A 25,503-nucleotide genomic window follows, 5' to 3' on the forward strand; every position below is an offset into this window, starting at 1 on the left:
CTCTTGTGTGTTTTGGTCATTACGGTATCATTAAGTCGTACTATCGCTACTTTACACATGTATAGATGTCATATCCTCCTCAACATGGTGGATCAAGCAACGCACCAGTTTCCGGCATCATCATCTCATCGGTGTATCCCAGATGTGATAGACCCACATCCATGGTCGGAAAGAATGGCATGTCGTGGGCGTAAGAGTCGAAGAGCAGCGTCCTCGGTGACATTGGAAGTAAGATATCGGTCGACGGTGTCAGAGCCTGCGTGATATTTGATCCCCTTGCTTGCTCCGCTTCCCCCAGCTGATGACCATCGGAGCTCCCTGTTGTTAGAGAAGCGTTCTGGTCTATGCTGCTCAATTCTTCCGCGTCCGAAGTACTGTGTAGCCTTTGGCCGCCGAACATCCGGGACTCTCGACCGAAGCTTGCAGACCCCATTCTTGAGGTATCGTTGGATAATGACGCACCATCATGAACGCTTCCGAAGAGCTCTCCTATAAGCATCCCTTGGCACTCCATCTTGCGCCGAGCCCTCCTTTCCGTGTACAATACGCAGGCGCCTTGCAGATGCTCAACTATAGATAATTCCCTATTAGCAACTGGATCATGCTTGCTGAACCGTCGTAGGAGCGCTTGGGCGTCTGCTAAGCTCTTGTCTAGTGGGAAGGTGCTGTCCAGGTCACCAAACACAGCCAGTCCAAGCACCAGGGCCGATACGAACACCGAGTTGATAACGAAGGGATGTCGCTTTGAGACATTCTTATCAGTGATGAGGCCTGACAAAAGGTCGATGGTGCGGATTGCCGAGTCTACGCAAGCGTGGACTAGCAGTTGGTCAGATGATGATGACAGCTGTGGCTCATCATGCCATGTTGACATGTTTTGTGACCGAGCCATGTTCCTTGAGACAAAGTCGATGAGAAACGGCCGTGAGAGTAACATGATGCTCCAATAGTAGGCCTCTTTCATGTGGTAAAGTCCCACGTTGGGGTACTTTTCACCATCCTCCGCTTCAACATACATGCCTGACTTTACGCCATCCGCGGCAAGACCGTCGCTGAACCGTGCAGCCCAGCGACGATGTTGTTCGCTGACGCGCTCCAAGGTGTCTGTCGTGACCATGCGCTTGGCGTAGACATCGTTGAGAATGGACTCAAAGATGGAACATAGCTCCAGCGAGGCTGAGTGGTTGTCGGTTGATGAGAAGTCCCGGGATTCTGTGGTGGCCAAGGGCCGCCCTAGTGAAGCCGCAAGGAACAAGTCTAAAACTCGAAGGGCTTTCCATAGACGCTCCCTAGTTTCTTGCTCGTGGATCGGGAAGAGAGATGAGTTGTCTCTTTTGTGTATACCCAGTGCGTGAGCTGCACGGACGGCGACGCCGAGATGCATGAAGGCGGAATTGCGCCTGGATGCGCCAAGCAGATAGACGGTGATCAAGACGTAGGTGCTGACGGTATTGTTCGTTGGATTCTCCATGGCATAAGAGACCGCCAGAAACCGGCCATAGTTGAAGTACTTCTCGGCGTCAGCATCCCTATCGTCTGGACATCTCTGAGCCCCAATGCCGAAGGTGAGAAAGAAGATGCAGTTCATGGCCTCTTCATCGTGACTCGTCGGTTCCCCACGGAGCCACTTTTCCAGATCATTCAAGAGCTCTGCTTCGTCAAATACCTCGAGTATGCAGTTGGTCGCCCGCAAGTACCACCGGAGTAGGTACCTTGCCTGTTCGGGGCTGGGCTTTGCTGGGATATCTGCTGGGTTGGTGATGATCCATTTCGGGCGTCCTTCTGGAGTTGCCTCAACCATGAGGTGTCGCAGGGGATCATCTGTGAACGGGCACGACCCGACGCGGTCGCGGACCAGCCGGCGGATGACTTTCAGGAAGGCCAGGTTGGCGGCATCGCCGATGAACATGAAGCGGCCGCGGCCATCGCCAATGAGCCGTGAGATCTGCGGTACCACCGTGTTGGGCGAGAGATGACACACTTGCGAAGATGCGCGTCGGTGGTGGTGGTTCGGCGAGACACCGTGGGCTTCTTGGAAAGAGGCCGTTGAGCCATATGAATGGAAGATGTCTCCTCGACTTGCCGGGCTTCCGTCAATAGCCACGCGCTGCTGCTGCGTCGGAGGAGGACTCCTCGCCGATGAAGCTGAGCTCTCGGGCGGGAAGGTTGTTGTTGTCGTCGGACCGCTGAAGGAACAGTCGCTCTCGACTCTGCGGATAACGCACCGCCTGCAGGGCTGCTGGCCGTCGCAGCGCTCTTTCCGCCGCTTGCAGTTGCCGCAGGCTTTGACGCATCTGCGCCGTTCGCTCTGTCGGACCCTTTTCGTCGGCATTGTCTGGATACTGAAATCTTACCCAAAACCCTTAATCTTCTCGTCCTTCTTTCGAACTGAACTCCTTGTGAAACGCAAATCGTGCGCTGGGTTGGTTGGTTGGCTACAGCAACGGCGAAAACGGGAACGCGTGGCAAAGAGGGAAAAAATTACCGCTATGATTTCTTGGTGTCAAACAGCCAGCCCAGCCTGCTGCTGCAGTGCCAAAATCCGGGGCAAACTCGCTGCGGCACAGCAGCCTCATCTCCTGCGGGGGAACGCTTTTCCAGGGGGCTCCCAGGTCATCAATTTCCCCAGATTTTGCGCCCCTCCACGGCGCGGCATGCCGGGCAACTTGATAGCCATGACGGGGCCAGGGGGGGGTAGCAACTCAGAAGCAATGGGGGAAGGTGTAGAAAGGGACGGTCCAATGAGCTAGTCCATTTTGACATCTGTCGTGACAGCATTGGTTGTGCTTCTTTCTTGAAGAATCGGGCTTTGGGGCGGGATCGTCGGACGCTTAGCTCGGCACACAGCAGAGTGCTGTATCCGCGGCTCTCAATGCAAGATACAGCTAGGGTATCACAGACTATTGGCCAAGACGGACGACCAATCGCCACTAGCCATTTCAAAGAGGAAACAGTTGTTGAATGTCTTGTGTAATGCTCTCTTTTTTATCTCCTCTGCCCGCCCACTTCAAAACCTCAACCTCAACCAAGTCTTGGCTTCTCAGTCGCTCCATGATGGGCTTTCCCCGCAGTATCGGCATGACGGCAATGAGGTCGAAGACGATCAACATGAAAAGTGACAGCAAAGGCGGAGCGGTGAATAATTGACCGAGCAAGGAAGGACACAGGTCCTTGTCTCTCTGGACACCACTTCGCAAGAAAAGCAGATAGCAAAGTGGTAGTCGCCATGTCCAATAAGCACGAGACGCCGAGGCCCTTATCCGACGTGTCAAGCCCTCATCCGACAGCCCTCTCAAAGCCGAGAAAACCCCCATGTCCGAGCACGCCCAACCACCCAAGTCAGCGCCCCCCAAACTAGACCCGCAGTAGCGCTCATAGCGAAGACCCGGATTCCGACGACATCGGAAGCCGGGTCCTTTGGAAGCTCTTCCCGAAGGGCAATTGCGTTGCTTTCATTGGAAGCGCAGCAATGGCCACCCGATACCCGATTACGGGTCCGACGTTTCGATGTTCGTCGCTGTGACACTGGGCCACGAATCGGACGGAGGAAAGAACGAGAGCGAACGGATTATTGGCTCCTGGGACGAAGGCAAATCCCAAACTCGACCAAGGAAGAATGGATGCTCCTCTCCGAGGGTTGATGGAGCTGAAGGTGTGATAGTCACGAGGCGCAAAGACGTGAAGTGCGGGTACGGGACGGTACTACATGAACGCACCCCGGCCGGCGTCTCTTATCACTTGTGTTAGCTGGATTTCCTGCCCAGCTAGGGGTTTTGACGTCCTTTTGCATCGACAAAAACTCATCATGGCCGAGAAAGCATATTCAGCCGTCGCCGAAACGAAGCGCATTCTGGACTTTGTCCTCGGCACCGTGCAGATACCTGCTGAAGCTGAGAAAATCACCAAAAATGTGCAGCTCACTGCGACTCGCGACCTGCCGTACTTTGCTATTCCCTTTAAGGAAACGGAGTTGGCCTCAGCTTTGAAGGCCATTGAGGGTGGTGTTGCTGGAGCGCTTGCAGCTACCAAGTTTGGAACCAACACTGAGCCAACGGTCACAGTGAGCTTGGAGAAGAGCACTGCGTTCTTGATTCAGGCGTATCTGGCGACTGTTGGCGGCTATGGGAAGCTGGACAAAGAGGTCAAGAAGATGCTGAAAGGTGAGCTCACAATCATGGTTCTCACCACTCGGCGGATCAAGTAGATCTAACTGTCCCAGACACGGACTTGCTGAAAGCGCAGTCCGATCCGTACCGTCGCATGTCGGCAAACTTGTACGAGACTAAGCAAAGAGGAGAGTACTACCACATTCACGGATCACTCGAGGCGTCAACGACTCTTGGCATGATAGGCTTGGAGCCGTTCAGACCGGACCTGAAGGATGATCATGACGCAATTGTCGATGCAATTGAATCTCATGTAAAGAATTACACCACTGAAGAGCTGGAGCGCATGAATGCAGAGAAACGCCAGGCTGGCGTACCCGTACTCAAGCATGAAGACTTCCTCCGCACACCTCATGTAAGTCAATCTCACATATCATATTCCCCATCTGATATTGACGGTTTTCCTTATAGGGCAAGACGAACGTCAGCCTCCCTCCTTGGACCGTTGACAACCTGGAGAACTCAACACCTCCAACGCCGCTACCTAGCACATCGGACAAGCGCATCCTGTCCGGTGTCAAAGTGCTTGAGCTATGTCGCATCATCGCTGGGCCGGTAATCGGACGTATCTTGGGCGAGTATGGCGCGGATGTATTGAAAATTACGAGCCCCAACCTCAGCGATGTCCCATTTTTCCAGGTTGATGGCAACATGGGAAAGCATGCCGCCGACCTGGATCTCAAGACGCCAGAGGGAAGAAAGCAGTTTGAAGCCCTGCTAGCAGAAGCGGATGTCGTTCTTGACGGGTATCGGCCTGGTGCCTTGGAAAAGCTCGGTTACGGCGCGACTGCTCTGACGAAACTCGCCAAGGACCGCGGAAAGGGTATCGTCTACGTCAACGAAAACTGCTTCGGGTATCAGGGCGAGTGGGCTTCACGGCCTGGATGGCAACAGATTGCCGACTGCGTCAGTTCAGTCCCTCGCTATTTTCAATTATCAGCTAACATGATCACAGGTCAGCGGTGTGGCGTGGGCGCAAGGCCGTTTCATGGGGCTGGATGAGCCGGTTGTTCCCCCTTTCCCCATTTCTGATTACGGAACGGGCTGCATGGGTGCCATTGCGGCTCTAACCGGTCTCTACAACAGAGCTACCAAGGGTGGCTCGTGGCACGGCAAAGCATCTCTCCTGCAATACGATCTGCTCCTCATCAAAGTCGGACAGTACCCAGAAGAAGTCAGGCGCGAGCTGTTGAAGTTGGCGGGCGACGACTTCCTCGCTCTGAGACACAGTCACAGCGTCGATCAAATCTCAGGCACGGCACTAAAAGCCATGAAGCGCTATGCGCCGGAGCTTTTCAGCTCGAAGGAGATTCGCGAAAAGTGGTACTCAAAGGGATACAAGGCAGAGGTTGAGGCCGTGAGACCCGTGGTCAAGATTGACGGCATCGATATTGGATTCAAGAGAGCGAGCAGGCCAAACGGCACAGATCCAGCAAGTTGGGATTTCGGACCGGAAGAGGATCATCTGATAGAAGGTCACACCAACGGTATCAACGGCACGAATGGCGTTGTGAAAGGTTGAGCTTTGTACACCGTAGACGACTTGTGGACCCTCAATCATGATAGACTAATTCTCGTGTAACTTTCTCAATGCCTTATCGCAACTACAACTCAATGCACGTTAGATAGAAGCATTTCAATCGAAAAGCAGCCAGATTCAATCATCAAGATACCATGCTGGGCGACCAATATTCAAAGCGACGTGACAGAACAGGGTCCAAGATAGCCCCGCCCATACCCGCCGGTGCATTTCCCGACGCGAAGCCGACCGTTTCGGGGACATGCCAACGCACCAAAGCAACACAGAGACATGAAGTCACAGTCACGACTAGCAGCGGACCGCCACCAGCACCATCCCCATCCGCGCGCGAATCTCCACAAAGATAACCCAAAGTGCGGGGGCCCCAGTCCACGAAGCACCGGGCCACGGGCGTCGTCAGGCCAGACTCGCCAGAAAATGGGAGATCTCGGCAGATGCCCCTTGCGTCGGATCCTCTTCCCCGTACCCGAAATGGGAATACCACCCCGGAACCGGGGGGCGTATCCGGCCCAAATGCGAACAGAGGAGTCGACGGCCGGCAGTACCCGCCGGGCACGTGCAATCAACTGACAAAGCAGGAAAAATGGCGAGTAATACACGAACGATGATTGGGATAAGTATCTTTCCCTCCAACTGCGGGACGGAGAACAAAGACCACCTGTGGCGTAACTTAATTCGTCTTAAGTAGCCTGTCTGCGAACCATCCTCGACCTGCTCATCGCCCGGCTTCACCATCTCGCAGTTTTGTCGTGAAAGAAAAAACACACTCAATACTATCAATCATGGGCTCGTTACAGAACAAAGATGTCGGTCTCGGCCAAGACTTCACGAAGCAGGTCATTGCCTCCATGGGCAAGGAGACCGACCCCAGGCTCCGTGTCATTCTCACTTCCTTCATTCAGCACATCCACGACTTTGCGCGCGAGGTCGACCTCACCACGGATGAGTGGATGATGGGTGTCAACATGATCAACTGGGCGGGCCAGATGAGCAACGACCGTCGCAATGAGGGCCAGCTCCTGTGCGACGTTATTGGACTCGAATCGTATGTATTACAAACACAGAAAATACCAAGTTGAGTGAGACTGACGCCGGAAACAGGCTTGTTGATGATATCACAAACCAGGTGGCGACGAGGAACGGCCAGCCCGGCACCGCGACGGCTATCCTCGGCCCCTTCTGGCGCGCCGACACTCCCGTTCGCAGCAACGGCAGCACGATCGTGCTCAAGGTCCCAGAGGACGGTCAAGTTGCGTGGATGTACGGTCAAGTAACATGCTCCAACACCGGAAAGCCGTTGGCCAACGCGTCGGTTGATGTCTGGCAAGCCTCAACAAATGGTATGGAACCCCTGAATTTGCAGATGCAGGGGCCTCGATCTGATTTGCCTTTTTAGGTTTGTACGAGCAACAAGATGCCGATCAGCCTGAACACAACCTGCGTGGTGTGTTCAAGACTGACTCGGAGGGCCGCTATGGCTTCTACTGCCTGCGACCCACCCCCTATCCCGTGAGTATTGACGCTGAAAAGCCGTGAACGATTTCCTTGCTGACATGATGCAAAGGTTCCCGACGATGGCCCAGCTGGCAAGCTGCTGGGACTCCTTCACCGCCACCCATACAGACCGGCTCACATTCACCTGATTGTAAGATTCCCCTTGGCTCATGTTGCGGCAGAAACATCCATCCTAACAGCTCCACAGGTCCGCTCAGAGAGCTTCCAGTCTGTCACGACACAAATTTTTGACGAGGACTCCAAGTACCTCGAGGATGACTCTGTTTTCGCGGTGAAGGATGGCCTTACCGTGAGGTTCTTGGAAAGGAAAGGCGATGCTAAGGCTCCCTGGGAGCTTGAGTACAATATCAAGTTGGTCCCCAAGTAAATAGCATGATGGAACGGCGTTATTATCCTTGGCGTTTGGCGGCTTAATGAGATAAAGATTGATATCCACTTGGTAACTGACAGCTGGGACCTGTGCGTGATTGCTACATGAGTGTTTAGGGACGATGGGGTTTTACAGCTGCTGCATGCCTTCCATGGGTAAACCGTCTTTCGAAAGGAGAGGCAGAAAAGCTCCCACAGCGCAACCTACTATTATTGAGAGCTTTCGGAGGTCTCGAAGAGGCTATGAATCATTTGCGCTTCCCCCGGATTCACTATGCCATGCGCGGTGTTGGGCACGACGAGTCTTCGGACATGAGATGAGGCCTAAGACAAAGTTGACTTCATGTTTTCTGCTAATCACTGATCATGTCTATTGCTCACCATGTTCCTCATACAGTCATAAGATCCTATAAAAGATTCGCGTTCCCATTTGGAAACTTACTTACGATTTATCACAGCAGCAAACACCAGAAACCACCGCATCGACATTTACAACTTGCCACCTTCCACGCTCAAAATAGCAATCATGGCCGTCCCTTCTCCTCGCCCTATTCCCCCCGCTCCTCGCCCTCCCCCTAACACTCCCAGCGGTGGCAGCCCAGCCAAATAATAAACCAATTGCTTACGGATGCACCAAGGCAAGATCAAGACACAAGGTTTCGAGCACGCGGCGTATGACTCACTAAGTCTCTCAAACGCTTCGCATTACCGGACACATTAGAATAGTAATACAGTCTCTGATCAGAGCAAGTCCCTCAGGGCTTTTCATTTCATACTCGCTCGTCATTCAACTATGTGCAACACCAGCATCTGAACTTTCGAGCTTCCAAGATACCTAAGGAAAACATTACACAGAGAAAGCCGAAGTGATAAAACACAATCAATGCAATCATCCACAAAAAATAATCGAGTACTTAACATGTCTAGCTTCAGTGTAGATCAACCTGATGGGTGCTCAATGCCGAAGATCTACTCCAGGACCTTAGCTGTTTTCCAAAAAGATATTATTTCGATGATAATCTCTTTCAGTCATGGAAAAGTTGTCCGCACATGTTTTCGGTAGCTTGAAGGATGCTCGTTGACTTTTAGAAAGGCAGATAGAAAGTTCCATCCATGTCCGGTCCCTGTGGAAAACCTCTCTTTACATGATGCTATCTTTCAAACTTGGGAGGCTACCCACTCTCAGGCAAACCATCTTTGATCAATTTCCTCCGGAGTAGTCCTCACTTTCCCAGGAAGGCCAAGCCGGAGCAGGGCTCTTGCTACCAGAACAGTTCGAGTAGAAGACTGGATTCTCAGGCTCCACGTCCTCGTCTAAGCCAACAGGATACGTTGGGAAGATTCCCACGAAGAATTCGCTACGTCCCCTCCCATGAGACCAGAACATGCGGAAAGGTATGTACTCCGAGGCGTCGTTGAAATAAACGAAATAGCGATAGGGCCACCCATTATCGTTTGGTACAATGATATCGGCGTTACTGACGTTGAATGCCCCAGATTTGGCCTTGTCGCCGAACCACACAAAAAGGACATCCTCGCGTGGGGGTTCGCTAATGAGAAACTCGTAAGCGCCGGGCAGAGTGGCTTTAATATAACCGCGGTGTACAAGGATGTTGCACTTCAGGCTGGATCCAGGGGGACCTTGGACGCCGCCATAGTTGATAGGCAAGCTGTCATCCTGCTGTTCAAATTCAATATACCGCGTGGTGCCGACACCCATAGGATGTCGGCCTTGGAGGAGACCTTCAATGTCGTAGTTCTCAGGCCCGAAGTATGGGTCTAGGAGCATATTCTGGCACAGGTCCGACTCCTCTTCGATAATATGGAGCGCGAACTCTGCGCCGATTGTACACGATGGAGAGGGAGAATCGGACGTGGGGGTTGCGGTCGTTGTGACAAGAGGCGTGCTGATAATCTGTGAAGATGGGATGCTGCTGGTCGTTGTTTCCACTCCCGCCACTATAGTGATGGTGGTGGCCTTGATCCCGGTGAAGCATTGGCAGGCGGACCAGTAGGCGGTTGGATCGGGACAAGCGCGGGCATAAGTAGGCTTGGTACCCGTGACAATCGGCACCGAGGGTTCTTCGCGCGATTGCGGTGTGTCGGTGGGTGGTCTGATACGTGTCAGTCGATGATTTTCATGTTCGCAAGAAGTGACACAATGCATACCCACGTGCGACTGTGACATATGTAGTCACAAACTCTGAACACAGAGATGATCTTGAAGAGAGAGGAGGGTCTCGTCGTCCTGTTCCGGCGACTTGCCGACCGCAGTTATTGTTGCAGCTTGCAGCGAGCACCAGCGCGGGCGCAACGTAAAATATGCTTAGAAATGTGGAAAAATTCATTTCGATGGAAGTGGATTGGCCCCTGGTGGTAAAATCTGAGCTTCACTGTGATATCGAGGAACAGAGAACGCGGCCGAAGTTGTGAGGGCAATCTTGGGCTTAAGTGCCGAATATCTACAGCTTCATCAGAATTACGCAGCGTATTTAGACCATCACGAGATGACTTATGTCTCAGCGCGTCGCATACAGTGGTGGTGTCTTAACCTCATTTCCCCAAGACAACGGCTTGACCGCGTGATGTTGTGCTGCCAATGTTGACAACGCGGGGCATTAACTCAGCTGTAAGGGATCCGTATACGAGGTCTCGGTGTGTGGAGGAAAAGAGGCTGAGATGTTGTTTTTATTCCCAAGCCACTCAGCTCTACATCCAATGGTGGCTGATGAAGGGGGAGCTGCGCTGAGTGCACCACTATTCCTATGTTGGCTGCGGCTGAACAAAACTGCAGCTCAGTGTCTTCAAGTCAGATACACGACGCAGGCAGTCTGAGAGGCGCAATTGGCTTTGGCATTGTTTCTTCCTAAGACTTGTCTGATCAATCAAAATGCTATATGCTTACTAATCCTTTTTTCTAGGTCCAATCTCTGAACTGCTCTGGGATCGTGAAGGATCAACCTAGAATGCGCAGCAGACCAGAAATGAGCCCCGAGGCTGCTGCAATTAGAGCCACCAACGTTATTCCAAGTTGGGTGGGTTGCGGTGTCGAGATGCCGTCAACGGCGGAGGTGGCCGCCGCAGTTGGGGAACGCTTGTTTGAGTGCCTCCAATTGCACCGACGCAGACGTTGCCATTGGTCCAAAGGCCGTCGCAGGTCGCGAAATTCAACGACCCGGGTTCTCCTCTCCTGGTCAACGATCCATGGTACTAAAATGGCATGGCGTGGGCATCGATTCGGCGAGATACCTTCTGTCTCATCCTCTTGCCGTGACCCACAATCATGTTCTTCCGTGCTGAAGTGACGGTGACGTCACTTTTCGGAAAAGAATGGCTTCGACATTGTGGATGAACGAAATCAGTCGCGGCGTGCGACGCCAGAGGAATTGCAAGAATATCCCAGGATCTTGCCTCATCGCTCACTTAACTGCATTGACGAGAAGGCGACTCTAGGGCTTGATGTTGAAGCAAATCCCATGCCGACCTCCCTTGAAGCCGTGGCGACGGTAGTTGATCCGATGGAAAATCAGATCGGAGCCGCTGAGCAAAATCTTTGGTCCATGATTGGTAGAAGCTTGCAGGAGAGTCTCCCATCAGCAACGGCGACACCGGTGCTATCTCCAAGAGCATAAGTATGTTTGACTTAGTGAGAAAGGGTTGATGTATTCGAGCTTTGTATGTACTGGAGCCGATACAGTGGCGTTCTACAAGATGAGTAGTCGCTGGAATCAACACATTGAGAGATCGCAAGCACTCTGTATGAATATCTCACCATACTTCTATGACAGATCCAAACAAACATCCGGAATAAGGTCCGGATCCTCCCTCCACTTAGAAAGAAGCTCTTGTCTGTCTCGTCCAAACTTATGCGAATCGAATCCTTCTTCATAACGCTCCTCGACTTCGCCTGCGGCACGATAAACCTGCTCAGAGTCACGCGCCCAGTCCTGTTCGCGGAACTCAGCTGGCCAGCCGTAACGTCTCAGGGCCTTGCCAATCACCTGGCCAAGAATTTCCTATCGACAACTTGTCAGTCTAAAAAACCTCGGAGCTTGGAATTAGGCGATTGCGTTGAGCTTACAGATGAAGTGCTCCAGTACTCGCCTTGACTTGAGACCGGAACTAGTTCAAGATCGACTACGTCCTGAATCCACGTCCGCAGGACAGTTGGCGCATGGTACATGGGCCAGTTTCTGTGGTGATCCGGGTCGTCTGGTCGTTCAACCGGGTAGTCCTGGGGAGGGCCACCCGGAGCCCCTCTGACTGGAGCTTCGAGAGGCCCATAGACGAATCTAAAGGCGTCTTTAATCAATATCCCCATCAGCTCAACTGTTCGAAATCTACGGAAGGCGGTACTCAGGGCCAGAAAAGACTGAGACTTGGGTTAAAAGAAGATAAGATACATACTGTAACTTAGATCCAGGATCCAGGCAAGACCATCACTCTCATCAGGGCGGGCTAAGGCGACGTCTTGAGGCAGGAGATAGCTGGCATCATTCATGCCACCAGGTTGGGCAGAAAACTGCGCCATTTCGTGCGGATCGCGACAATCTCTTACATCATCCTCCTCCAAGTAATTCATGGCGTCGGCCTCGCGATAAATGCGCATGCGCCGATACGATGCGATTCGGGGGTAAGGCAGCCGCTCAAGGAGTGAGACAGCCTCCGGGCTCATCCCCTTCTCGTTCAACAAACGCTGGGTGTCTAGCTGAGCGTGCCTTCCCGTGTCTTCTTGCGGGAATATGATATCCTCGCGTTTCCAAAAGTTAAGCCTCAGTAGCATGGCGTACATGTCGCACCAGAGGGAGACAAATTCGTCCTCCCGGAAGGCTGCCGCAGAGCCCGCAGCAGGCTGCGTCCAGACTAGTGGTGCCATTTTGGTTAGAAGCGTCATTATGGGTGGGCTATTGCTTGTATGTGACGTTGTTGTAGATAGTCTACGTGAGGCTGTCAATGAGCAAAGAGGGGTTGAAGAAAAGTAGATTCAGGATGCCGACAACCAACAGACTTGGAATGAACGATTGGCGGACTTCAGGGCGTTAGTCAGCTGGCGCCAAGCGCAAAACATCTCTCAGCTGGATACCAAGCCCGTTATCTTCAGCCTGGGCTTAGAATGCCATGCATTGCTCTCGCGATTTCAGGCCAGACGGCATCAGAGTGCAAGAACTTGGATGTTTCAGAGAGAGTCCCAGGGTTCTTGTGTCTAGTTTCGGGTTCCGAATTACGAAGGGGTGGACGCAGGCTGGCATCATATAGACTCGTAGCATATGCTCCTCGGAGACAACCTGAGCGTTCATGGACACCGCAGTATTTGACGCTGACAGCGCTGCCTAATTCGACTCCGAGAGCATCATCCAGCATCAGTATGTCTTACTACACTTCAAACCCGGAGACTGGTAGTGTCTAATAGCAGCGAAAAAGACGAGTGCGCCAACCTTGTAAACACGAAGTCAGCAATGCTTGTCAATAAAAATGAGTCAATCCGTAGCTCCATACGTGACAGTTGGATCGTGATAGCCATTGGTCTCGCCAGCCCTTCGATAAGAGTACTTCAGCGGGATCGCAAGTAGTACCCACAACTAAAGCAAAAAACGAGGTTGATTTCAGGCAAGACGACGTGGTGGCCAATTCTCTCCTAACCTCTATAATCAGTGCGGGGAGAAAATTGATATTATTGCAGACGGCAAACCCCAAGTGGAAGCCTTCTTATGAATGACTCACATAGAGACCAGTGTGGTCTAGCATGAAGCGGTACATGCCAAATCTCCGCGGACGGTACGCACTCTTACTCCACACCGTCAAGTCAGTCAGGCCAATCTACTCTCATGAGATCATGCAAGTTTACCGGCGATAGGACAGCATCGGTTTGGATGCGACGAACCAGACGCGATCTCGAAATGCGACATTCTGTTTGTTCCGGTAATACCTACCCAGTGGGTATTGCGAAGTTCCAACACGTCGTTGCAATGTATCTTGGGATACCAAAGAGACCCGGCTTTTTTCCAGCTCCTGTCTCATCTCAAGATTAGCAACGCAAGGTATTACTTGCAAGAATCCAGAATGATTGTTATAATGTATCTTCGGTAGCATAATTAAGGACTATGTTTTGCTTCTCCGCTCCTCTAACTATCTCGCAATGCCTTTTAGTCAGTTGTGGTAGAGTTTCTTTCAAGGCACTTTTTTTACAGTTTCGGGCCCCATTTCCTCGAATAATAGCCTGCTTTCCTTGTTAGGAGATATTTCACCGAAGTTTCGGGGAGGCGGAACCGCGAACTCCGTGACTTCAACCTATGTCATGCGGAACAGACCTAGGTCATCATGCGCAATACGCCGTTAGGAGCATAAATACCAGTGACTCGGTATTACCCTGTGCAAGAGCTCAACGGTCGTCCGGCTGCATATCCACTGCGCTTTGCAACGATCTACATATCATACTACACTGTACACATCGAAATCATGCGCATTACTTCCTTGCTATTCGCCTCGATGGCAGCCGCCACAACTTTATTCTGTAACGGTGGCACTGAGGGCAACGGAGATTGCGAGAACAATAAGCTGCATACTTACTGCGTAGGTCTCGGGGATGCATCATCCTGCTTCTTTTGTTAACATTTCTCGGCAGTGCAGTGATGTAAACGAGGCTCCTTACGTCAACGCGAGAGAGGTCACGGTGAAGTCCGAAGACCGCAAAGGTCGGGATGTTTGCACGCCCTCAGGCACTCTGAGAGTCGGAAGGGTGTTTCGTGCGCCATAGATGGTTGTGGGTCCTGAATATACATGGGAATTTGCTCTCGCAGTCTGATGGTGATGAAGCCACAGCCGGTTCACATATTTGCGCCCCTGCTTGAATATCTTGCAACTGCATTCGATTCAATAGCCTCTGTCGAGTAATTCTTCTTATTCTAGAGCTTCTTCAATATCCGCGTTGTTTTCATCAGGTTTGATTCGCGATTTCATCAGCGTTCGTGGCAATAAAGTACTATTGATGCTAAGTTTAACACCAGGCAGACCAGCCTAGGAACAACGGCGTAGAAATCAAGCCGAGTCGTGAAGAACTGAAGATCCCGTGCATGAACGCTAGGATAATGGCTATGGTAACAGACATCCCCTCTCCCTTTCGTCTACGCAGGGACGCAGGCGAAGCTGGTGAGACCGTAGAAACCGCACTTATCCGTCGTCGTCTTCCACGAGAAGCAGTCTCCACAAACGCGGTCGACGGTGACCCTGCAAAGCGATGATTGACCCTCGCCGTTGGAGCCCTTCCAGTCGGAAGACGTCAGGCCGCGGTCGGCTCCCGAGATGCGGGCCGAGACGGTGGAGCCAAGGCTCGCCGGGTTGGCGAACTTGTCAAATTTGCTGAGGTGTGTTAGCACCATTTTTCTTAGCCAGTGATTGTAGTGTAGAGAAGCTTACGCTGAGCACTGGCAGTCTTTGGCGGCGGTACCGCAGTTGCCGCGAGCGACAAGCTCAGCGTGCTCGGCAGGCTGAGCGCTGGGGGCAGCGTAGGCGCTGAAAGCGAGGGCAAAGACGACGGGAACAATGGAGAACTTCATTTTGAAAGACTCTAAATTGGAAAGATGACTAAAGAATGGATACGGTTGGATGAACTTGAAAGAGTGTGATGGTGTTGCAGGCTAGAGCGACGATCAACAGCAAGGAACAACGCCAGCGACAACACCGAGTATTTAATGCTCTACTCATCCCCAGGCTAAGCATTGGCTCGTGTGCATGATTGACAACACGCCGCCGAGCTTCCGGGCAGCCTTTTCCAGAAGAGTGAAATGAGACGAACTAGCAAGATTAACCTTTGGGAGAAATGGATGGTTGAAGCTCGTCTCATGTCTTCGGGAGGCCCAGCAATTTCCTCGTGAGGCGCGTTGAGACGAATGGGACCCGTGCTCTCTTATTATCAACTGAACGATAATAGATTAATTTGTCTTGAATCTGAGTTCTCAGCGCGCAAGTTGCGAGGCTTGGTGCTTGTGTTTTGTCTCAAAACGAGTCATGGTCAACGAAGCACGGTTCTGATAGAGACCCGGGTTTTGGGAATGCCGCGAGAGCGGAGCGCCCTTTCATGGAGACTTGAGCAGAATATTTGGATCATTGGCTATTGAACTTCGAAATTGGTTTCTTGAGACTTTCGCTCGCGGGCTGGCCGCCCACCTTCGGAACATCAGTTTCTCTTGACCATCTCCTTTGTGATTGGAGGATTTTGGTGCAAGACTTCCAGGCCGAAGTTCCAGGCCAAATTGAATAGTCCCCCTGCCTCTCGCTCTACGGCTTGATCCGAATGGCGAACCATCTTTATCTGATAATCGCTTTTTCTACCAGCCCACCGGTTACCGGCAACGTTAAAGTAGTCACGTAGGGCACAAGTGCCACGCCGTTGATTGCCACGAGTAGTGGCTCCTGACCCTGCACGCCACACCCGTCCCGACCGCCGAGGTAGGGGTTCCAGTCCGCGCGGGGCTTTTCTTCGCGGAACCTTTCACTTTTCGACGAAGTTGGCGTTTGCAAACCCGAATCCGCAGTAGGCCAACAACAGCCGGTGAGATCTAGTAATCAATCTTCCCCCGCAGTTGACGACTCTTCCCCGCACATCCGATACCATGTAAACCTTGAGCTCAGCTTAAGAGAGCTCATCGAACAGAATCGTCTTCGGACTTCTACGTGTCAGTTTGTCAAGTGTTTCTTGCGTATTTGTGCCCAGTGTTAGTGTTTTCGATGATACGTCAAAATGTTTTGTATTTTCGGCAGGAGTCTCCTAGCTGACCGGGCAAAGTGCTATCCGCCACTCTCGTCGCGAACGGCGTCCTTGTAGCCCGCATTATCCAGAGCCTATTCATCCGCATAGCAACGTAAGTTGAAATCGCGGCATAGAAATCATGGCAATGCAGAAGAACACCCATGGGGATGTGCGAGAACTCGATGACATCCGGAAATATTGGTGGGATCCATGATGAGTCCACTCGGAGCCCCACCATGAGGGGACTTAGTTGAAACAATCGCCGATTTCTCGGAACTGTTCCTCCACCATCTCTCAAATTGAGCTGTTCAATAAACGTCATTGTGATGAAATATTCTTTTTTAATAATTATTCATTATATATAAGCCTTCCTCTCTCACGAAGAAAGCCAAAGCAACCACCACTTATTAGGCCTTCTCGCCCTTGATGACCTTATTGCGGCCGATGCCAACCATCTGCAGCATCTCCCTCCAGAAGGTGGTCGGGGGCTCGCGCGTCATCAGATGGTCCTCGTACGCCTCAATGATGGGGCGGTCCCATTGCAGGTCGAGCACCTCGGGCCTGACGTACTTGGTGCGCTTGACAACCTTCCAGACGATGAACAGAATCGGCGCGACAATCTGCATCGTGTAGTTCGAGAAGAAGTCACCGACGCTGAAGGTGGGGCGGAAAGCGGACCATCCGTACGTAAGAACAACGATTGTCTGCAGGATCAGGGCGATCCACGCGCCGTAGGGCTGGAACCAGCCGCAGTACGGCAAGCTGCGGCGGTCGAAGTTCTGCACCTTGCACGCGCGGTAGAAGTTCAGGAAGGTGATGGACATGACGAGGTAGTTGATGACGCCGCCGCCGGTGATGAGCGCGAGCAGCCAGTTGAGCACCTTGGCGGAGCCGCTGCCGCACTGCAGGAACGAGAGCATGGGGAAGATCATGGTGAAGGCGAAGCACCAGATGGGCACGCCGTTCTTGGTGGTCTTGCGGAACACGGCCGGGGCGCGGCCGTCCATGGCCAGACTGTACAGGGACCGCGTGGCGCAGTAGGTGTACGTGTTGCCCGCGGAGAAGATGGTGGTGAAGAGCAGGGCATTGACCAGGTGGGGGAGACCCTGGATCCCCAGGTTCTCCATCGCCATGACCCAGGGGGAGGCCGCGGCCGTGCCGCCGCTGGCGGTGCCGTCGATGTAGATCTTAACGAGGGTCGGGTCGTTGTACGGGACCACGATGCCGCAGGTCAGCGCGGCGCCGACGAAGAAGAGGCCGAAGCGGAGGTAGACCGTCTTGAACGCGGACTTGATGTAGAGCGAGGGATGCTTGGCCTCGGCGGCGATCATCGAAATGTAGTCGGGGCCGACAACGGTGAACGTGGCAGTGGCCAGAGCACCCATGAAGCCCTCCATGCGACCCGTGTCACCGGAAGTCATGTACGTCGCGAACGCCCCGGGATTCGAAAAGTGACGGAACCCGTACGCGTCGTGGGCCGGGTTTCCACCGACCATGGTGATGAATGTGAAGAGGAACAGGATGAAGATGAGCAGGACCTTGCCGCCGGAGAGCCAGAACTCAGCTTCACCGAACACGCCCACGGCAGCCACATTCATGAGACTAAAATCACACAATCGGCGTTTAGCATGCATACACAACACGTCATGGGGTGAAAGAGAAAAGCAAAGAAAGAGAGTCTTGAAGCGAGTGTCACGCGAGGGGCACAGAGAGCTCTAGAGTGTCCGGTCGGTCTAGTCGCTTTCGCTTGGCCCTGGCAGGAGGAGAAAAGAAGGTCAACAATCCCACAGGACCCGAGGTGACTTACCCGTATGCAATAATGATGGCAGCGCAGATACCCGCCGTCGGACCAGGCTCAGTAACCTTCTCGTTCCAGAATGAAAGTACAAGATTGAGCGCGGTGATTTCGAACGGGATCAGGAGTGCCTCGTAGAGGAAGTAGTTCCAGCCAACCATGAAGCCGAGAGCCTCGTCAACCCAGACACCAGCGAGACGGATGAAGCCGCCGGAGACGGGCATGTAGGTGCTCATCTCAGCGATGGAGTTGTTGACCAGGGCGACGACGCAGGCGTAGAGGGTGTATGCGATCAAAAGCGAGGCGGGGCCGCCCTTGGCGAGACCTCCACCGATGGTGACGAACAGGCCGGTTCCGATGGTGCCCCCGATGGCGATGAGCTGGATCTGGCGGTTGTCGAGACGGCGCTGCAGACCGTCGGAGTTGTGCCGGACAGAGGAGCCGTAGCTGTCGAGAGAGACCCTCTGAGCGCCGGCAGACCCTTCCGGGCCCTTGAGCTCTTCTTGCGCCATGGCGTATGGGGGAAGTGAATCTAATCAACCGGGCGGTCGGGCTGGTTTAGATTCTTCCCGCGATCGTGGTAGTGACAGTGAGACTGAAGAAAGCCACAGATTGCATGTGGAGGAGCTTGAGGGGCGGTTCGCGGGGGAAGCTTGGGGAATCGCGAAAAGGAAGGGGGATGACAGGAAAAGGGAAGAACAGGAAATGCGCAAAGCAGATCTCGATGGGAAAAGGGTTTTGTTTTAAGAGAGCACCGCCGATCGGGTTGGGGGCGGCGCAGAATTTTTGACAGGAAAGGCAAAAAAACTTTCAACGCGCCCAACGTGTCTGTCCGCCACACTCACTCACACACATACCAGCACGGCGCAAGCAAATTCGTGCGTCCTGGGCGTTCCTCGTTGCTGCATCAGAGATTCAGGGACAGGCTACAGCCACGAGTACCCATACAAACATCCATGGGGACGTTAGATGTTCTGTGTGGAGTTGACGGGGACAGTCCCTGACTCTGCCCAGGGCTGCCCCATCCCAATCCTTCGGCGCGCGCAGGGCTAGGGGAGAATATTTCCGCAATGTCGTCATACCTTGCCTTAGTGGCTTTACTGAAGACGGTGGTTATTGGCCAATGTCGGGGTCTCACAGGCAGTCCGTTCGCATGTGGCTTCGGGGGGGCTTTGTGTCTGAACATGGGACTTTTTATCAGTGACTAACTCGCTGAATGGGCTATCGCAGAGTCCGAACATGCGACAGGATGCTCATTGGCCGGGTGTCATCATTTATCTTGCAGGGACGAGTTTCCACGTCTGGCAAGCGTACGCGGGGTGTCAGGAGCAGATAATCTCCATAACGCTGCTCATCCCAACAGTGACTCCAATCTTTTTTGTGTTTCCGGCCTTCTGAAGGGACGAGTCTGTAGGGGTTCACTTTATGAGGGGAAGACACGCAGAGACAAGAAAAAAAAAGATGGGAACGGATGGAGATGGAGTCGGTGCCTCATGCTGCGCACCCTGGGAGGCAACCAATGAGGATTTTTCTGCCTCATCATCTCAGACCATCGTTCATGTCGGCGGCCAATGGCCAATGGGCTTCATCTTTCGGTGAGACTGTTAGGCTCTCCACCAGGAATCGCGCGAGCTTTTAGCGAGGCATGTTCAACGAATCCAAGGCCAGATGGCGACACGGCGACCCCGCTCTGTGTTGGCAGGTAATGAAAAAATAACGAAAAATTTGTCCAATTGTTGTCTAAACAAACCGCCGCGGCCAATCAGTGGTGCGCTGTTAAGAAGCTGCGGCAAATGTGTGAAATCCTAATGAGAGGCCCCAACCAAAGAGCGCCTCCAAAAGGCCATTCTTGTCCCACTTTATATGCAGCAGCCAGTCAATGCCCGACCATGGGATGTGGGCACTTTGTTCCAATCGAGGCAAAGGACAAAATGAGGGTGGAGCCGACTCTGAATCGGCGGCGTCGTCGTCGTTCCAGAGAGACAGCCGCTGTTCACAAGAGGCCTCTGGAGAGAGAGAGACAACATCAATCGAGACTCGTCGTTGAAAGAAGCTTATCAATTCTGCGGAAAGGTTCTTGACAAGAGTGATCAGCCTCCCTGAGTCTTTTGAGCCGCAACAATATTGGGTGTGCGTGCGCCTCCTTTTTGATTGGCAAGGTTGGCACAGCTCTGGGCGCGACGGCACTCATCGCTGCTGGCTGCTGCTACTCTCTCTTCTCTCACACACACTCTCTCCGCGCCTGCTGAATGGGCGATGGTGTTTCATTCAGATAGGCAGGACGGGCGCAACAACCATGTCAGACATTCCCGCCTGGCCAGTGCCAAGCGGTCTCTGGCACCCGTGTGGATAATGGCATGACGCCGAGTCTGGCGGCGTATCTGCTTCCGACCGCTTGATTGGAACGGGAGCGAACAAAGGCCCACGACGCCGTACGGCCCCAGTAGCAGCGGGACCGAAGCGGTGGGGGCAGCTCTCTCGGTCTTCCAATCTCTGCCGTTCAACCGCGATTCGTGGCCCTTGGCAGCCACTAGGACGTCTGGGGGGGCCTTGACGGCGCGCAATGGTTTGCTGCACGTTTTCTGCAAGGCTTCTGGGGGATGACGTAGTGAACGCGCTGTTGGCGACGAATAATGTTGCGCCCGGCTGGCAGGCCAGGCCTTGTCGATTGTCAGACGAGGAACTTCCGCAAAGGGATACGAAGGGTTTTTTTCCCCGTGTGTTCTCCCGCACGTCGGCTGGCCTCGGCTATGGTTTGCGAGAGGCCGAGGAGAGAGACAGGTCTCACCGTCTTATCTAATGCCAACGCCGCCACGGTCAATCCGAGTCGAAGGGATTGCATTCGGTCTGGGCTGTGTCGTTGCTGAGTACCGTTGCGGCAAATGATGGAGCATGGTGGTCAGCGGGTGTGTTGCTCAACATCGCCCCCAAACGCTATGGTTTTTTTCGCCGTCATTGCTCGGCAAAATGGCCACAACCACCTAATCCGAAATCTTTCAGACGGAACTGCAATCCGATGACCGCCCATTATTGACGTGATTCTCCAAAGGTTCTCAGGCGACGTGATCAAAACTTCCGGCTTGATCCCGGCTGCGGGCATGTCAAGCCGACCGACCCCATCATCAGCGTCCGAATCGAATTTTCCTACGGGATATCGTACCATGGGCTCTCGGCAGAATCCCGAGCGAAATAATTTGACAGCTGAATGCACTGTGCTGGCTCACATGGGTCATTCAATTCCACAATGAACGGGTGTTTCCGTCCGAAAACGCTGCTCAATACTCCGTCTTGATTGTTCTTACAATCCCCAACGTCGGAGTTGACTCCGATACGAGTACGATTAATTTGCCACCCAACTCCAACATACGCTCATGTCGCAGATTTGTTCTGAAAGATCCGCTGTGAGAGACTTCATTCATATGACATCAAGGGATGGGTATCAGCATATTAGTTACACAAGGTCTTTCTTTCAAGCACACACATGATGACGGAGATGTATACTGTTGAACGAAGGCCAAGGTGTATCAATGTCGGAGTTGACGCCATCCTGATGGCTTTGGAATGACAGCTGCGGGAGCTAGTCCAAATAAGTGCAGTCATCTTCGCGCAACGATTGCCCGCAAGGATTCTATCGAAGCGCCAGTGGCTGGATACCGCGCTTAAAGTATCGTAATAGACTTCCTGCCTACATGTTGGCGTGAGGTTGGCATAATTCTAGGGATCAGTTGAATCAATGGATAGACTTCTCTGCTTCAACGCTCAAACGACCCAGAGTTCGGTCTCTTTGACATCTTGCAACGTTGCGACTCCTCCGCCGTTGTCTAGTTCAGTCCTAGCAGCTAGGTCTTGTAGGCATTCATGAACTTAGTTGTGAAGTCTATACCGTCTTACTCAATAGATCGACGTCGATGAAGGAATAACGTCAGTTGCCGCACAGATTGCAACGCAAAGTTGCCATTTGATATGCAAGCAAGGATTAGCAATTACGTGCATGCATCTCCTTGCAAGACAATGGCAGTTCCCAATCCTACATGGTTACCTCGTCGCTGTTGCTGCATCTATACTCAATATAGTCGAAAAGTCTTCGTCAACTACCGCTTCATTTTGATTTGGCAGCATCTTGAACCGGGCCCACCGCAACAACAACAGCAAGTTTGCCGTTGAATCGAACCTCAGGTATACTATCATCGATATCAATGAAAGCTCATTTAGCATTCTAGTCAAGACTAGCTCATTGACTGCGAAATTAAAAAGGGATAAGTATCCAATAAATGATCATTATGGTTGGGCATATCACACGCTCTTCGCATGCCCAAACATCAAGATTGTTGGCTTGTCATGGAGATGTTCAAATGAGAAAGTACCATTTGAACACATCGCAGTCACAATAGTAACCTTCCGACTGATCATAATAGAGGTTTGAGTGAATAATGTAGGTCATGTGCTACCAAATCCAGAAACTGCGGAATTGCCGTCTCTTGGCGCTAACCTCTTGTAGAGGTTGTGTTGATATTTTGCGATTGAAATCTCTCGCTAGTCGGCTTTTTTCTTCCGCGACATACATCTCGGGCGACGGATGCGAGAACAGGTGACCGCTTCGCTTGAGTGAATTAACAAATCACTCATCCGGATTTCAGCGCAAAAAAAAAAAAAACAGCAGCCAATGGCGTCGCACCTCTGCTCAATACGCAGGTTCGGTAATGGTGGGAATGCTCCTATTTCCATTCGCTACTACCGGTAGGCAGGTGATCTCATAATAAGCCGTCAGACGAGACGACCGGTCTTGCATTTGCTCGCGATTCCAACGTCATTTCCCTGCATCTCTCAGATTTCACAATTGAATTCAATTTCCAACAGTCCCCCGCGGGCAGATTTCCTATCAAACTTACCCGGCTCGTTTTCCTATCAACCACGCAAGCATTCTACAGCCCCTTGACGCCGATAAGAACACCATGTCGCTGTCAACCACCACCGAAATTAGCGCCTCGCTTCCCCCGGAATACACGGAAGACGCATCCGACGTCCAGGAAACGCTGCAGCCCGACACCTTACGTCAAGCAGACCGCTTCATTCACTCAGCCAACTCTGCCGAGGCAGACTCCGGTGTCTATGAAACCAATCGCGAGATCGACTCGCTCCGCGAAAACGACCGTAAAATCGAGTTCAGCCGCATCGACTACTCCCTGAAGCGGAGGGGCGGATACGTCGGCCGCGACTCCACCGCGGCCCCTGAGATCGTCGCGCACCCCAAACGCGTCTTCAACATTGAGCGTCCACCTCTGGTCATCCAGGAGCCCTTCGCGTATTATATTCGATCCGTGTCCCGCAGCGGGATAGGTGCCATCGGGGTCAGATTCTCCAAGATTGGGAAGGGCAGCATCTGCAAGGCATGGCTCGTGAAGAGGAAGCTGAATGCAACGAGCGACTGGGAGGCAAAGGAGCTGCTTTTCGATGTCAGGATTAACAACGATGTGTGCGACTGGATGGACGATAGCGGTAGGCGTCTTGCTGTTGAGGAATCGAGAGATGGCATCAACAGTTTGAACATCTTGGTGTCTTTGGAGAGAGCGATGCGCGACGCACTTGTCGCGACTTGGTGCGTGCGCCGCTGGGAATGCAAAGCGCTGGAATACCATGAGAAACGAACATGGAAAGAAAGTGAGTTGGCTTCTCTCTTCTCGGGGGCTACATCAAGAACCCAGATCCGGCCTTGAAGCTTACGTTTTGCAGGGAAACACATTATGGAGACTTGTACGTTTGGTCTTCCAGGGAGAGGTGGAGCTTGAAATATCCGAACCAAGAAACGAACATTTGATACCCTTTATGCCCTCGTCAATCTCGTGCCGTCTCTCATTGTCCTTCGCTCGATCCCTCCCTCCGTTGCCCAGTGATCGGGCCCGAGAATCTGAAAGAAAGACCCACTTTTGGACTCGGAGCTTCCGAGGCCGATGCCGGCCACGCCACGGCGATTCTTCCGGCGAAAATTTGCGTCGAAAAGAGCCAAACCAGAAAAGCCGCGCTCGAACTCTGACATCATCGCCCCCATTCAAACATCCATCATCAACAGTGACTCCCCGTAAACATCAAATCTCCGACCTCATCCGCCTGACACCTGCAAACGTCGCATCTTCCCCGCAACCGATTTCCTGCAACTGAGCCACATTCTTCACGCCCCTGCAGGATCACCGCTGCGCTGCAACTCGACCCGCTCGGCGTCGACTCACCTCACCTCACCTCATCTCACCCCTAAGCTCCCATCACCAACGCGCAAACCCATCATGGACGGACCATACGCTCACGAACTGACGGTTGCCATCGCGGCCATCCAGCATGCCGCGAGACTCAGCCGACGCGTCCTGGTCGCCTCCGACAAGGGCGTCGTGACGAAAGAAGACCTCAGCCCCGTCACCGTCGCCGACTTCGCCATCCAGGCCCTCCTCACATCAACCCTGCACGCCGCATTCCCCGGCGACAAGTTCGTCGGCGAAGAGTCCGCCGCCGACCTCCGCGAGAACCCGGATCTCCTCAAGTCGGTGTGGGCGCTCCTGCAGCAGGTCGCGAGCGAGAAGGAGCCGGACTCTCTGTGCAAACTGCCCGAGTCGCCTGAGCAGATGTGCGAGATGATTGACTGGTGCGGCCTGGGAGACCCGTCGCCGACGGGGAGGTTCTGGGTGTTTGACCCCATCGATGGCACCAAGACCTTCGTCAGAGGCGAGCTCTACGCCATCAACGTGTGTCTTATGGAGGATGGCAAGCAGAGCGTCGGCATCGTCGGCCTCCCGATGCTGGCGGCGGACGCGAAAGCACCCATCAACAACGACAGCATCGACCCCACCAGCACAGGCAGCATCATGTTCGCTATCAAGGGCCACGGCACCTACATACGCGCGTTGCCCGGGCCGTTGGACCTCCAACCGACGAAGATCCCCCGCCACGCGGACGGCGACAACCACCCCCTGGTCTCGGTCACCTGCATCGACGGCTCCGACTCGGCGGTACCGGGGATCCACAAAAAGGTCGCCGAGCGCCTCGGTGTATCGTACCCCGGCAACGACTTGCTTGGCTGGGTGTTGCGGTGGGCGGTGCTGGGCTTGGGACAGGCGAACTGCACGTTCTGGGCGTATAGGAGGCGCGACCGTCTGGCGAAGATTTGGGATCACGCCGGTGCCATGTTGCTGTTCGAGGAGGTCGGTGGAAAGGTCACGGATGTCGACGGAAACCCGGTGAACTTGGTTGCTGGCCGTAAGATGGTGGCCAACTATGGCTTCATCGCGGCGCCACCGGCGGTTCATGAGAAGGTGAGGACCGCCGTGAGGGAAACTCTAGAAGCTGAGGGCCATGCCCACCTTCTGGGTTAGGGACACAGCGGCAT

General features: G+C 53.2%; 8 protein-coding genes across 8 annotated transcripts; 4 read left to right on the top strand and 4 right to left on the bottom strand.

Moving 5' to 3' along the window:
• Window positions 1-79: 79 nt before the first annotated feature.
• On the bottom strand, window positions 80-2,332 carry GCG54_00003744 (putative transcriptional regulatory protein C3C7.04; the record flags this gene model as incomplete). Its single annotated transcript, XM_045403813.1, has 1 exon — window positions 80-2,332. One exon carries the CDS (start codon window positions 2,330-2,332, stop codon window positions 80-82), a length of 2,253 nt encoding a protein of 750 aa, XP_045259376.1.
• Window positions 2,333-3,805: 1,473 nt separating this feature from the next.
• Window positions 3,806-5,688, top strand: GCG54_00003745 (Succinyl-CoA--L-malate CoA-transferase beta subunit; the record flags this gene model as incomplete). Its single annotated transcript, XM_045403814.1, has 4 exons — window positions 3,806-4,160; window positions 4,220-4,521; window positions 4,578-5,072; window positions 5,122-5,688. 4 exons carry the CDS (start codon window positions 3,806-3,808, stop codon window positions 5,686-5,688), a joined length of 1,719 nt encoding a protein of 572 aa, XP_045259377.1.
• An 800-nt stretch (window positions 5,689-6,488) lies between these two features.
• Window positions 6,489-7,588, top strand: GCG54_00003746 (Catechol 1 2-dioxygenase; the record flags this gene model as incomplete). The annotated part of the gene is made up of 5 exons (XM_045403815.1): window positions 6,489-6,751; window positions 6,808-7,046; window positions 7,103-7,215; window positions 7,271-7,351; window positions 7,409-7,588. 5 exons carry the CDS (start codon window positions 6,489-6,491, stop codon window positions 7,586-7,588), a joined length of 876 nt encoding a protein of 291 aa, XP_045259378.1.
• Window positions 7,589-8,791: 1,203 nt separating this feature from the next.
• On the bottom strand, window positions 8,792-9,938 carry GCG54_00003747 (uncharacterized protein; the record flags this gene model as incomplete). Its single annotated transcript, XM_045403816.1, has 2 exons — window positions 8,792-9,704; window positions 9,760-9,938. The coding sequence occupies 2 exons, from the start codon at window positions 9,936-9,938 to the stop codon at window positions 8,792-8,794; spliced, it is 1,092 nt and encodes a 363-aa protein (XP_045259379.1).
• Window positions 9,939-14,046: 4,108 nt separating this feature from the next.
• GCG54_00003748 (uncharacterized protein) lies at window positions 14,047-14,344 on the top strand (the record flags this gene model as incomplete). Its single annotated transcript, XM_045403817.1, has 2 exons — window positions 14,047-14,160; window positions 14,213-14,344. 2 exons carry the CDS (start codon window positions 14,047-14,049, stop codon window positions 14,342-14,344), a joined length of 246 nt encoding a protein of 81 aa, XP_045259380.1.
• Window positions 14,345-14,711: 367 nt separating this feature from the next.
• GCG54_00003749 (uncharacterized protein) lies at window positions 14,712-15,143 on the bottom strand (the record flags this gene model as incomplete). The annotated part of the gene is made up of 2 exons (XM_045403818.1): window positions 14,712-14,946; window positions 15,004-15,143. The coding sequence occupies 2 exons, from the start codon at window positions 15,141-15,143 to the stop codon at window positions 14,712-14,714; spliced, it is 375 nt and encodes a 124-aa protein (XP_045259381.1).
• A 1,600-nt stretch (window positions 15,144-16,743) lies between these two features.
• Window positions 16,744-18,643, bottom strand: GCG54_00003750 (Proline-specific permease; the record flags this gene model as incomplete). The annotated part of the gene is made up of 2 exons (XM_045403819.1): window positions 16,744-17,938; window positions 18,144-18,643. 2 exons carry the CDS (start codon window positions 18,641-18,643, stop codon window positions 16,744-16,746), a joined length of 1,695 nt encoding a protein of 564 aa, XP_045259382.1.
• Window positions 18,644-23,083: 4,440 nt separating this feature from the next.
• GCG54_00003751 (3'(2') 5'-bisphosphate nucleotidase 1) lies at window positions 23,084-25,489 on the top strand (the record flags this gene model as incomplete). Its single annotated transcript, XM_045403820.1, has 2 exons — window positions 23,084-23,627; window positions 24,312-25,489. The coding sequence occupies 2 exons, from the start codon at window positions 23,084-23,086 to the stop codon at window positions 25,487-25,489; spliced, it is 1,722 nt and encodes a 573-aa protein (XP_045259383.1).
• Between the last annotated feature and the right edge of the window lie 14 nt (window positions 25,490-25,503).

Source organism: Colletotrichum gloeosporioides (assembly GCF_011800055.1).
Source record: "Colletotrichum gloeosporioides strain Lc1 chromosome Unknown consensus_78, whole genome shotgun sequence".
Lineage (NCBI taxonomy): Eukaryota > Fungi > Ascomycota > Sordariomycetes > Glomerellales > Glomerellaceae > Colletotrichum > Colletotrichum gloeosporioides.